Here is a 13,075-nt window from a genome sequence, read left to right on the forward strand (position 1 = left end):
AGTTAGTTGCTTAGTTGTACAGCCCCCTACTCGTTCTCAATATCCAGCGTAAGAGATGAGGTATAGAGTATGCTACACAGAAAATGCGGTGTTATATATACGCAGCAGAGAGATAATGTTTAATGAAGTCAAGGCGAACTTAATAAATAAGTTAAGTGCTATAGAATAGGTAATGTTAGATAAGTACCTATTGGTAATAAAGGGATAATAGAGAAGTATGAAAAGGGCCCGGACACACCACTAACAACTAAAACCTGCCCGGGTTGCCGTGAGGTTCCAATATGGTCACACTGCAAAGATTGAGCTCTGACCAGAGCTCTGAATAATTCCCATTGATTCAATTGATCGAGACGCTGCGCAAAAAGAGTGCTCTTGTTATTCTTCTACGAATCTACTCGCTAGACTAAGGAGTGTGGTGCTTCAACGAACTTTTCGAGCCAGCCTTCAGTAAATATACAATTTCTTTCATTCTTACTAATCTTTAAAGGGGATGAAAACAGTTCAGCCTACCTTTGTCCAGACAATCCGTCAGGACGAAATCACTTTGTAAATAGTTGGTATATACAAACCAAACTGTCGGACTAACTGATAGTTCTAAAGCTATATACGATCACAAAAAGAGAGTTACCAGTGTTAAAACTCCGATACTGATGTAATCGCACATTGGAGGTCATCGGCTGTACGTAAGGACAGACACCATACGACTAGATGTACAGAACAATCACATGGTGGTTGGCCGTACGCACTGCGGACATTGACAGCCCGAGGCCGTCGGCCCCTGACGCTAGCGTAAAAGGGCCTGGTATTCCCCCATTGATGTGGAATCGTACACCACAGAGCTTATCGATTGCACGCTACTAGAACGTTCCCCACTCGCTCTGCATTCTCATGATCTTCCCCGCGTTGTTGAACCCAAGGCCTATCAATCACATGGCTGGTTCTCGTCATAAAAGCGATACCTCGAGGGAACTCAGGGCGGATTTACCCAATCTTTGGCCTCTGTGGGAACATCTAGGTCACAAACATGGACTCGCCGTCTGCAACCGTGCAGCGTAGGAAGGTTGCTGATGACGAGCTCAGGCGAGCCCGACGAGCGTATGTTGCTTCTGATAACCGAGCATCGCACACGAGCTGACCTGTCACTTCAGGTGTACCTACTGTCAAAGGCGCAAGGCTCGATGTTTTCAGTCGTTGTCCACAACAACTCCATCGGGTGGATGTGTAAACTGTGCGCGGCGTGGAGTGGCTTGCAGTCTCGAGAACACCGAACGGAGACAGGGTGCTCGGCCTCCACAGTAAGTGTACCCCATTGTGGTGGCTCCCACTCAATGTAGAGACCAGACAAGCTCAGTATGTTAGTTCCATGACGCCAGAACTACCTTCGCCCCGATCAAGCAGCATGGACATACCAGCACGTGTCGAGACAGCGTCTACTAGCCCTGAGAAAATACCGGACCTTGTCATTGAAGACTTGTCCTCGCAATGTAAGGTACTGCTGTCATAAATGATAGACTGTAAGCTCTAACTATCATAGATCTGCTTGACAGGGTGCGGGAATCCATGTTTCTGGGAAGACCTTCGTCGCCGACAAGGCCATCCAAATCGCCCAAGGTCGGTTTCACCAATCACTATTGCGGTATCAAGGCTTACATCTTGTTGTAGAAATCGAAGGAACGTTTAGACGAGGGACTGCTCGAGAGGACAAAGCGCGCTTTCCCTCCCAGGCAGGTGGCAGATTTCCTGCTCGGAGTCTGCATCGACTATGGAACCGACTATTACTTTTACTTCCCTCACAAGCAATTCAGAAGGAGAATACAGGAGTTTTACGACGACCCGGACCATACCTCCAATAGCAGTGCCAGCTTTCTATGCATGGCACTCTCGTCATTTGCTATAGGTACTCAGTTTGCACACCTAGTCGACAATCGACTCACACAGGGTGAAGCTGCCAGCATGCAGAAGCGGGCAGGTTCCGGGTTCTACAGCGCCGCTCAGGCCCTGGTATCTCACTTAATCACCAGTCCTTCAGTCGAGTCAGTCCAGGCCTTGGAAATGCTTTCTATCTACGCATTTCCCTTCGACGCTCGTGGCACTTCGTACCTCTATCTAGGCTTAGCCCTGCGTATGTCCATATCTATTGGCCTACACCTGAACAGCGCCGAGCTGGATATTTCCGAATTTGATCGAGAGGTCCGCCATCGCACGTTTTGGAGTGTGTTCCTACTCGAAGAGTACGTACCAACTCCATCATTTCCTTTGATCATGTGTGAATTATCGAGACTGAACTGCATAGTATCGCGGCTATCAAACTGGGACTCCCAGAAGGGTTCAGGGAAGAGCTAGTGGCAGCGCCACTCCCACGGCAATGCTGGGTTCTTGATGCAGGCCAAGAACATAAATGCCTCGATTTATTTCTAGCATATATCAAATTTGCAAGGTTATGGCGGGCTGTGGCCCAGCAAGTGTAAGATGCTGTATCCCGGAATATATAGCAAGACAGCTAATACAGAGTAGGCCGATGATTTTCCGGAATCCGACTTCGGAAAGCATGCAAGAAGTCCATCGCCTCGTGCGTGAACTGCAGGCATGGAAGTCTTCACTGCCTCGATCCCTGGATCTACGACACATCAACCACCAGTCGAAACTCTACAGAGCTGTGGTTCATCTACACGCCAATTACCACCACGCGTGGATCATGTTGACTCGGGAACCGTTGGTTGAGTTAGTGAAGAGCACGATGGAGCACAGACTGAGGACATCAAGCTCGGGCCCCGTTCCCAACCCATGTCAACATCCTCTAGATTTTCCCAAGCTTTGCCATCAGGCCGCAAGATCTATGCTAGATCTGTACTCAACCCTTCAGAGCGTGGACATGCTTGCAAGATCGTCCTTTACCGACTTTCAAGGATGCAGCACCGCAACCGTAATCGTGCTACTCAACGGTGCAATACATCGAGGGGAAAGCTATCAGAGCGACGTCAAGTCGGCATTTAACGCACTGTCGTTCATGGCTGCGGAGAATGATCGGACTCGTGCTGCCCTTCATTTCATCTGTAGCCTTCAGCGGCTGACTGATGAAGCGTACAACCGGATCCACGGTGCACTCCCAGTGGAAGACGAAAACCTTGCAGGAAAAGACGACGCTTTGAGCATATACGAGAATTGGCTCATTGCATCTAGAGAGCCGCCCCAGACAGCGAGTCGCAACTCGCCTACACCAGGGGATTACACAATACCGACAGGAGATCTATCGAGGCCAGGAATGGCTGCAGTAGGTATCGATCCCGCTAAGGTTGATCACTCCAGGGCCACTTCTGTCCTCCCAGGAAGTGGTCTCCCTTCAGCAGACTGGATGCATGGGCACCTTTCACATGGTTGGATGCCAGGGATTGAGACTGGCTTTAGCTTCCCGCCAGACGACTTCCTCGGTTCGCCTTCCGTCTCTGATACATTCATTGCAGATGTCACTGGTATCCATGACCTGCTTGATTTTGGATTTCAGTAGTCTTGGCCAGCTGGTAGGCAGACTCGCTAATATAAATTTGTATTTTACTGTGCCAGTTGTGCTTCCATGTCTGATTGCTTATAGGAGCCACGCTTCAAGTGTGTTGGTTTTTAACGCTTAACCCTAAACATCTGGAGGCAAGTTCTGCCAGCGACTGAACTCAACTCTGCCTTCCTTGATGACAGTACATAGGTGCTCGGTGTGCTTGTCAAAGATCGTGATATCATCGAGCGGATTTGCGTTCAAGACCAGAATGTCTGCGATAAATCCCTCCTTGATTTGACCAAGGCTGCCCTCGTGCCGAACCAGTTTAGCCGCTTTGGTCGTTGCGCTCTGCAGGATTTCAAGCGCTGAGAGCACCTGCGATCGTATAGCAAACTCTTTGGTCTGGGCTGACACGAGGGGTCCAAGGAGGTCTGTGCCAAAGCAGGTTGTCACCCCGGCATCACGCGCGATGCGCAGCGACTCCAGGCCCCTGTCTAGGATCTGGGCGTTCTTGTCCAGGTTCTTGGGCGGCAGGAATCCAGCCCAGCGGCTGTCGCCCATCTCCGAGTACGCGACCAGTGTCGGGACAAGGTAGACGTCGTTGTCCGCCATGAGCTTGGCTACTTCGGCATCGATGAGATTCCCGTGCTCGATGCACTGCACGCCGTTCTCGATGGCCATTTTGATGGCGTCGGGAGTGTAGGCGTGCGCAGTGACGTAGGTGCCGCGGCCCTTGGCCACCGTCGTGATGGCCTTGACCTCCTCCGGCGTGAACTGTATGTCAGATACGGCGTCGAAGGGGCTGGCGACTCCACCCCCGGCCATGACCTTGACAAAGTCTGCCCCGATCCTCAGCTCTTGCCGCGCGGCTCTCAGGCAGTCCGGTACCCCGTCGCATATCTGCTGGCAGTGGGAGGATATCCGACCCCCGCAACAGCTGCCGATTTCGTGTCTGGCGCGAGAGTCTCCGTGGCCGCCCGTCTGGGAGAGCACCTTGCCGGAGATGAACAGCCGCGGCCCAGGAAAGACGCCGTCGGCAATGGCCTCCTTCAGCGCGAAAGTCGCGCCTCCCGTGTCTCGCACGCTCGTGAAGCCCTTCTTCAACATCTCGTTGCAGACCCACGGCTGCCTGAAGTACGACTCTCTCGCATCGACTCCGAACAGGTCGCCCAGCGTGTCGGTACCAGGCGTGAAGGAGATGTGGACGTGGCAGTCGATCAGCCCCGGGCATAAGTACATGCCGGTAGCATCGATAGAGGTGAAGCCAGCATCGTCAATAGCGCCATTGGAAATAGACACGATCTTCCCATCCGCCAGGGAGACGCTCTGCCCAGGGATCACTCGGCCTTCAGCAGCATCGACAATATTTGCATTCTTGAGAATGTACTTGTGCTGCGGCTTACGCGCCCAAGGGCGGATATCCGGATTCGGCGACATGGGGCAGACTCTGGTTGTCGATAGCAGATTGGAGATTAAGAGGGTTGGAGGCTTGGAGGCTGTCACAGAATCAGGGGAGGTTCAAGTTCTTGACAGCAACCTCTTTTCCCAAACTTGGCTTAGTATCGCATGGGATGGCCTCACATGAGGGGGTCACTCCAGAGACATATCTAATCTTCATTTACAAAAGGCCCTGATACCGTCGGGAAGCTCCTCCGCCAAATGCTCCGGGCTGGGAGCGGCAGTTTGCCGACATGCGGCAAATTGCCGCTTTTCTCCACTCTTCTTATCATCAACGGGGCTCTGAGCCAATTCACGGCTGATCCCCAGGGACCATCTGCACAGTGCCACAAAACGAATGAGGGGAACCTTGACAGGGTAGTGTGGGAGATACCGGGGTTGGCAAAGTTATTAATCTTGCACCCTTGCCATCATTGGCCTCTCTCTGCCACTCCTTTGTCTTTCAAGCAACGAGAGCACCGTCGACGGAATACTTTGCACCATGAGTCCACCACAACCCGAGCCAGAGCTGGCATTGAAGGAGACGAAGCCGGCACTAGATGGCGCGGGAGACCCGACTCGAGGTGATATCGGAGAGACACTCGAGTGGGCGCCCGAAGAGGAGCGCCGGATCTTGAGAAAGATTGACATGACGGTTCTGCCTGTTGTAAGTTTGCGTCTGTGTGGAGACAGCATCTCCGGCAATGTTCTGACCGACTGGCAGCTTTGTCTTGTTTGCTTCTTCCAGTGTAAGTCTGAGCGACCTAACTGTTCATTTACCGACACGCTGACAGACCAGACCTCGACAAGCAAAGCCTTAGCTATGCATCTGTCTTTGGACTTCTTCAGGACTTGAAATTGACCAGCCATGAGTATTCCTGGGCCAACTCGATCTTCTACTTCGGTAAGAATCCCCTTCTGCACTTTCTTCTTTCAACTGTTCATTCCACATCGCTAACCTGATAAATGCAAAGGACAATTTGCCGCCGAACCCATCGTTATATACCTCATGAGTCGGCTACCTCTTGTTCGCTTTGTCGGAGCCTCGATGTGAGTGGATACACCTGCCCATCGACTGATACCTCTCCCGTATCTAACTTCACTTAGTATTATATGGGGTGCCATTTGCATGTGTCTCGCCGCGCCGCACAACTTTGGTGGCTTTAGTGCTGTGCGCTTCTTTCTTGGATTCGCAGAGGGAGCCGTTCAACCTGCTGCCGTCACCTTGACAAGCATCTGGTACAAAAAGCGGGAACACCCTCAACGTGTTGGGTACGTGCCGACGATATTCTGTAACACTCGTGACAGAATTACAATTTTGCTGATGTTGAAAATCAGACTTTGGGTTTCGATGAACGCACTCGCCCAGATAACCGGATCTCTTATGATGTACGGCATCGGCAAGAACGGCAGCATCTCCATTGCCGCCTGGCGCGTGATGTTTCTGATTTGCGGTGGCCTTACCATTGCGGCCGGTATCATCTTCACCCTTGTCATCCCTTTTAATCCCGAGACAGCCTGGTTCTTGACCGAGAAAGAGAGAGGTATCGTCAAGATGAGAATGAAAATGGACCGCGAGGGCGGAGATCAGACCAACTTTTCGAATTCGCAACTCCGAGAGGCGCTCTTAGATCCCAAGACCTGGATAATTCTGCTTTTTGGCTTCTTGTCAACGATGGCCAGCTTTGTACTCACTGTAAGTTGACCCTTCCCACACGAGCTAGCTGTCTACTTCATGACAAGCAACATCGCTAACTCGATGCTATATAGTTCGCTTCGCTTGTCATCAAGAACCTCGGCTACACTAGCTTTCAGACTTTGCTCTACGGCTCACCATCGGGTGCTGTTCAGTTCATGTTTATCTGGATTGCTATCTTCGGAATTTGGCTGCTCCCAGGACGCAGGTCACTCATCATCATCTTGCTCACCATCGTCCCTCTTGTTGGCAACATTCTACTCCTAGTCCTAGACACCAGTGCTGGGTGGGGAATGATTGTCGCGTCTTGGCTAGTACGTATTTTCCCTTGAGCATGATGGCAATATGCTGACTCATTATCTTCTCTGCTAGGCCTCGAGCATCTCCTGTATCATGACCGTAGTGCTCAGTCTGTCCGCATCGAACGTCAAAGGCAACACGAAGCGCGCCGTTGTCAACACCATGTACTTCATCGGCTACTGTGTCGGCGCCATGGCTGGCCCGCAACTCTGGACGGAGCCGCCGCGCTATCTCAAAGCCCTCATTGCCTCCATTGTCATCTGGGTCATATTCCTGGGTCTTGTTGTTCTGTACTGGCTGCTCTGTTATTTTGATAACAGAGCTCGAGACCGCAAGGCGCAAAGTGAGAGTGTTGACCCGGGTCAAGAAAAGGTCGACATGACGGACAAGGAGGATGCCTTGTTTCGCTACAGCTATTAGACATCTTCTGGTCACGTGTCGCTTTATGCGGGACAAACGAGGTACTGTCCCAGGTAGAAGATCAGGCATTCCATGTCCTCTAGAGTAGCTTCCAGTATCGGCATTCAAATGTTTCTGGCCCTTCATCAAGGTTTCTATTGAATCTCTTTACTTGGTTTTGCTGTGATTTCCCGGATTTCTTCTCTCACCAAACAGTTTCCCCGTTTCCCTCGGACAGGACGATTCCTCGGGATTTTTTTCATAATCTTCCTCACAAAAAAGCATGGGTAAGCATGGGAACAAGGAGGCCCAGTATTGCGCCATTTTCGCGCACAGAGGCTTGAAGAATTGCTCTGAATACATACATAGGCGGTGGGGAGATGGACTCATCAGGCGCACGTGGAAGGGTCCCAGATCCACGGCCTCGGGACTATCCCCTGCTCATCATAGACCAGTATATGATGCCGACCAATGTGTCAGAATCGCTCAGGCGGTCCAGTCGGTTCCTAGACCAGTGCCGATACAAACGCGGCCTGATGCCCCGGTCTCCTAGAGGCAGAAACGCAATACAAACTTGAGACGACGTGCTCGTCTTTTCGGGTTTGGACCGGTCTCTCGACACCACTCACCGTACCAGTGACTTCAGACACAGGCACTACGAACTGGCAGGTACTACGGATTCGCAGGAGATACAAGATGAGAGTGAGTGAAGGTCTCAGCACCAAGGCCGACTACTCCAGATGGAGAACGTTAGCGTGATGCGAAACAGCACGACAAGGATCGAAACAATGTCGCCATCTCGACTAGGCACCCAGCATCCAGCTACAGAAAGACTTCATAATGGGAATAAAAGCACCGTGTATAATTCTGTAAATTAGATAAATGGTCTCAATTAAATTTTAAAGTCATCATACTTGTCATCACAATGGGCGGTGTGCTTCAACACATCAAGCGCCTGGTGCAATTGCATCAAGGAGACAATGATGCACCTCCGGATCGGTGGCAGAACAGGGACTTGATTCCCCTCCCGCCTAGTAAGCTACTTCCCGAATTTTCAACGAACGGAAAGAGATATAGCTAACCTTTCTCATCAAAGGCCGACGTCGTTGGAGAGATCTGGACTTTGTCGGTCTATGGAGCACTGTTTTCCTGACCATCTATGGCTGGCAAGCGACTGCTTCTGTTCTGTCTTTCGGCCTCAGTGTTTGGCAAGCAGTATTGTGCACCATAATTGCGCGTGTCATCCTTTATGCTATTGTGCTCAGCCTTGGATGGTATGTATCGGCTTCAGCAGATGCGTGATAGACGGAAACTAACTCGGGGTACTGCCTAGGATCGGTGGTGTGTGGCACATCTCATACACCGTCCAGGCTCGTTACACTTTCGGTATATGGGGATCCATGCTACCTATTCTCATTCGTGTCGGTGTAACCTGCGGTAAGTCTAGGGGTTCCTCTTGTCATTGTCCCAATGGACGCGAGGCTGATTGTGGTCTGTCGGCAGTATGGTATGGCGTCCAGAGCTTCACTGGAGGTATGCTGGTCAGCACCATTCTCTCCACCATATTTCCTGGCTACCAAAACTTGCCCAACACTTTGCCGGCCTCGGCATCCATGACAACCAAGCAATTCGTTGGCTTCATCATCTACAACGTCATAGCCATTCCTTTTCTGTACTTGCCTCCGGATCGCCTGAGAAAACCCCTGCGCGCTGCTCTCATCACTAGTACAATCACTATATTTGGACTGTCAATCGGCCTTATGGCTGCAGCCGGAGGTGCCGGCTCGTACATCAAATCCCCAACGGCGGCCGAGCCGGGATCAGAACTTGGCTGGGCTTTCGTCCGGGGCATTACGACTCTCCTTGGCGGCAACGCCGTTGGTATGACGAGCCAAACAGACTTCTCCCGCTTTGCGCGCCGGCCGGGGAATCAGATCTGGGGTCAAGCCTTTGGTGTGCTCTTCTTCGGCCTCGTGGTCCCCGTCTTTGGCGTCCTGGGCACCTCGGCTGCCGGCAAGCTCTACTGCGATGTGACTGAGCTGGGGCTTTGGAACCCGCCCAATATTGTTCAGCTGTGGCTTGATACTCAGTACCACAACCCCAAGCTCCGGGCGGCATCATTCTTCACCGCGCTTGGGCTCCTGCTGAACATCCTGGCCCTGAACTCGGTTGAGAATGGTGTGTCGGGAGGCATGGACTTTGCGGGCCTGCTGCCCAAGTACATCAATATCCGGCGTGGCTCACACCTAATCGCCATTGTCTCCATTGCTCTCAACCCGTGGTACATTATCTCAAAGGCTTCCGCGTTCACAGCGGCATTGAATAGCTTTGGTAGTATGTGTCACTGTCTTCCCCTTCTGAACCTACAAGCTAAAAGCTTTCAGTTATCCTAGCACCCATGGTTGGTGTGTTCACTGCGGACTACTATATGGTGCGTAATAGAAAGGTCAAGTTGAGTGACCTTTACACGCCGAGTCCTAAAGGCATATACTATTTCTTCCACGGCTTCAATCTGCGTTCGTACGCGGCCTGGATCCTGGGATTTGCACCCTCAATCGGCGGAATGGCGTCGGTTGACCCCAAGAACACCATCCCTGAGGACTTGACTCGGGTCTTTTGGACCGGATTCCTCTCAGGCTATGCCATCTCGTTCCTAGCACATTGGGGACTAAGCGCTCTGTTGCCTCCGCCAGGGCTAGGAGAAGTTGACTCTTACGATTCGGTATGTTTCATTCACCAACCTTCCCGGCTGCTTCGGGAGCTAACGCGAAACAGTTCGGGACTTTTTCAAGCGAGGAGGCTGCGGCTTTAGGAATTGAGTCTTATCGGGGCCCTAGGGTCAGCACGGGTAATGAAGATGACGAGACTCATCCTGAGAAGGAACCGACAGTCTCTGGAACTGCAGTGTAATCGGTTATGTAGATCAAGCCCTTTTGGGCTTGATAGAATTAAGATGTAATCAGAGGTCGGTAAGCAAATCAGAAACAACTCCTTGAAATATGCGACTCCATAGACATACACTGGAGATATCGGGTTCCTTCTTTACCAAGTAAATCATTCTAATGACAATGAAAATAGGCAAAGGATGGCATGAAGATGTGACAATAATAAGCTAAGCATTGGCCATTTTTAGCATTGATTGCGTGCTAACCGTGAGGCGATTCATAGCGGGGTCCAGTACTTGGCGCCACCCTCATCAGACCATAGACATAAGAAGCATCTAACAGATCGATTCCGCTCGCTATGATCTGTTGAATCCTTGCTAGAATTTATGAGAGCGGCACACCCAGCCCGGGTGGATAAAAGCTCTTTGGACTTGTGCATCCATCCCCCGAGTTGTCCCATATCTAGCCTCCAAAATGTCGACAAATAGTGTTTCTGAAATCTTGGACATAGACGACTATCATACCGAGTTGAAGAAGCCCGGATTCCTAGTCATAGACTTCTATTCTACGCAGTGCCCGCCTTGCAAGGTCATTGCTCCATTCTTCGAGGAGATTGCGGCAAAAACTGGCAATAGAGATGTCAGATTCTTCAAGGTAAGTCTACGCCTTTTGCACGGTAGTTTATTTGTTTACTAACATGTCTCTAGGTGAATGGCCTCGAGGAGCCAGGCACGGCAGTGCAAAAGTCGGCGGAGGTGGTGTGGTGGCCTACAATTGTTGTCTACAATGACGGGAAGGAAGTGTGGAGAGGAAAAGTCCCCAACCCACCCTCTATGCAAACCATCAAGGATCTGGGAAAGTTTTTAGACGAGAGGCTTGCCCAATAACAGACTACAGCATTATATAAATCTACCTAGCTTTCCCAGGAAAGGTGTTTGAAGTATTTATCCGACACTCGATACCAATGATCCGAAACAATGCTCACTCTTTAGGATTAGCCTCTTCGGAGTACGTTAGAGTTCCATCATGTGAGAATGCATTGTCCAGGTAGTCGACTTCCACCAAATTCGAAACCCCCAAAACGGTTAGACACTTCTTCCGCCACCTTAGTCGATCCCAAACAATGATTGCGTTTTGCCTGACCTTTGTTAAACGTCCAGAGAATGAGTCTTCCTTCATCAGTTCGAGGTATGGGCATCACAAACTTGAAGTCCTGCCAGCTTTGGCAACGCAGATTTGTAAGAAGCAAACCTACCTATATCGTAGCTCCGAAAAAGGTGGTCCGGGCTTACTTTCAAAGGCTTCCATAGGCGTTAGGTACATCACACCGCCCGCCAGAGTATCAATGTTCAACTCTTAAACGATCTCGTTCAAAAATCTCCTTCGTTGTAGCATACATACAACCTGGCCAGACAACGAGCATGCTTGCTTCTGCGCCCACCACAGCTGCCGTTTCATGTGTCATCTCATCTCAAGTCTGCACACCAGCCATGCAGTCTATCTAGTGCACTAAATTTAACTTTATCTGATCTTTATGAGGAATCTCCGGTTCACCCCTGGGCCGTCATGCTTGGAACGCGGTTGCATTACACTCATGTCCGTTGGCGCTCCACTGCTTGCGGTAAGCCGGCAGTCGGCAATCCCTGGATGGCTTTACGAGCTCGCTAACCAGGAACGGCTGACCTCTGCCCCACAGGCCGGCTTCGTACGGCTTCGTAAACACTGTATTGTGGATCATCTGGGCCGGGGTAAGAGCGGCATGGTATCGCTTAACGGGGTATATTATGCTGATCCCTGGTGATCGACGTCACTTCGCCCTCTTTGATACGACTCTTCGGGCTCGTATTGAATTGGTCTGCTGACCAGGTGGGCTCCGAATATGTTGGACGTCGCTTGCTTTGGCATCACAAGCGGTGTCTTGTCTTGATTGCATCAAAAGAAATATACCGAAGATCCGAAGGCGGTGACGGACAATGACGCTGGCCAAGATGTCGCCCGTGCGGCCGAGTCACGATGTCCCAGGTATATAAGCCGACTGCTCTGCGCCGTTTTGGAACTGAATGAGACCTTCACCATCAACCCAACCGAGAGTTTCCAATAGATCACTCAAGCTATTCTATTATCACAATGAAGTCCTTCACCTCTGTCCTGAGCGCTGCTCTCCTGGCCACCGGCGTCGTCGCCCAGCAGGCCGTCGTCAAGAACAACTGCCAGGAGGTGATCTACGTTCAGTCTTTCCCCTACGACGGCAGCGCTGCCGGCCCGTTGACTACGCTGTCGCCGGGACAGACCTTCGCCGAGGACTTCCGCCCGTCTGGCTCGGTAAGTGGTTATCCTTCGATCTGATAGTTCTTAGAGAGAAGCATTGTTAACAATCTGCGCAGACTGTCAAGATCGCCAAGACCAAGACCCTTGATGGCCCACTCTTCTTCGGCTACTCGTTCAGCTCGAACCCGGACTATGCCTACTGTAAGGATCTGCAGACTCTCCACGGGGATGTTGTAACAAATGCTAACATGATTTTCCTCCAGATGAGTTCAGCACGTACGTGACATGAGAGCTTGGATTGAACGATTGGATATATTTTTACTAACTCGGAATGCAGGCAATGGGGCAACCCCTTCGCTGACAAGCACAACATCCTGACTCCCGGCCCTGGCTGCCAGGTCTTTGACTGCGGCCCCAACGACGCCGGCTGCTACAGCACGCCTGGCATGAGCAAGGTCTACGGATGCCCCCAGCCCGTCAACCTGGAGGCCGACATCTGCGCCTAGATCAGCATCGGGAGACCGACGTGGGATAGGGCAACACTTATGATGAGACGTCTGTTATTATGAGTATAAGGGGGGGGGGGGGGGGGGGGAGGAA

General features: G+C 51.3%; 6 protein-coding genes across 6 annotated transcripts; 5 read left to right on the forward strand and 1 right to left on the reverse strand.

Moving 5' to 3' along the window:
* Positions 1-1,024: 1,024 nt before the first annotated feature.
* E0L32_012135 (uncharacterized protein) lies at positions 1,025-3,505 on the forward strand (the record flags this gene model as incomplete). The annotated part of the gene is made up of 6 exons (XM_031134942.1): positions 1,025-1,095; positions 1,149-1,295; positions 1,360-1,484; positions 1,535-1,611; positions 1,663-2,231; positions 2,515-3,505. 6 exons carry the CDS (start codon positions 1,025-1,027, stop codon positions 3,503-3,505), a joined length of 1,980 nt encoding a protein of 659 aa, XP_030999283.1.
* A 123-nt stretch (positions 3,506-3,628) lies between these two features.
* Positions 3,629-4,927, reverse strand: E0L32_012136 (uncharacterized protein; the record flags this gene model as incomplete). The annotated part of the gene is made up of 1 exon (XM_031134943.1): positions 3,629-4,927. One exon carries the CDS (start codon positions 4,925-4,927, stop codon positions 3,629-3,631), a length of 1,299 nt encoding a protein of 432 aa, XP_030999284.1.
* A 502-nt stretch (positions 4,928-5,429) lies between these two features.
* On the forward strand, positions 5,430-7,343 carry E0L32_012137 (uncharacterized protein; the record flags this gene model as incomplete). The annotated part of the gene is made up of 8 exons (XM_031134944.1): positions 5,430-5,594; positions 5,652-5,676; positions 5,727-5,831; positions 5,902-5,977; positions 6,035-6,199; positions 6,266-6,623; positions 6,698-6,937; positions 6,996-7,343. The coding sequence occupies 8 exons, from the start codon at positions 5,430-5,432 to the stop codon at positions 7,341-7,343; spliced, it is 1,482 nt and encodes a 493-aa protein (XP_030999285.1).
* A 904-nt stretch (positions 7,344-8,247) lies between these two features.
* E0L32_012138 (uncharacterized protein) lies at positions 8,248-10,232 on the forward strand (the record flags this gene model as incomplete). Its single annotated transcript, XM_031134945.1, has 5 exons — positions 8,248-8,356; positions 8,419-8,596; positions 8,656-9,656; positions 9,707-10,044; positions 10,098-10,232. The coding sequence occupies 5 exons, from the start codon at positions 8,248-8,250 to the stop codon at positions 10,230-10,232; spliced, it is 1,761 nt and encodes a 586-aa protein (XP_030999286.1).
* A 449-nt stretch (positions 10,233-10,681) lies between these two features.
* E0L32_012139 (uncharacterized protein) lies at positions 10,682-11,094 on the forward strand (the record flags this gene model as incomplete). Its single annotated transcript, XM_031134947.1, has 2 exons — positions 10,682-10,861; positions 10,915-11,094. The coding sequence occupies 2 exons, from the start codon at positions 10,682-10,684 to the stop codon at positions 11,092-11,094; spliced, it is 360 nt and encodes a 119-aa protein (XP_030999287.1).
* A 1,240-nt stretch (positions 11,095-12,334) lies between these two features.
* Positions 12,335-12,981, forward strand: E0L32_012140 (uncharacterized protein; the record flags this gene model as incomplete). The annotated part of the gene is made up of 4 exons (XM_031134948.1): positions 12,335-12,529; positions 12,592-12,676; positions 12,739-12,751; positions 12,813-12,981. 4 exons carry the CDS (start codon positions 12,335-12,337, stop codon positions 12,979-12,981), a joined length of 462 nt encoding a protein of 153 aa, XP_030999288.1.
* Between the last annotated feature and the right edge of the window lie 94 nt (positions 12,982-13,075).

The sequence above is a fragment of the Thyridium curvatum genome (genome assembly GCF_004353045.1).
Source record: "Thyridium curvatum strain D216 chromosome Unknown NODE_138_length_53537_cov_75.874349, whole genome shotgun sequence".
Classification (NCBI taxonomy): Eukaryota; Fungi; Ascomycota; class Sordariomycetes; order Thyridiales; family Thyridiaceae; genus Thyridium; species Thyridium curvatum.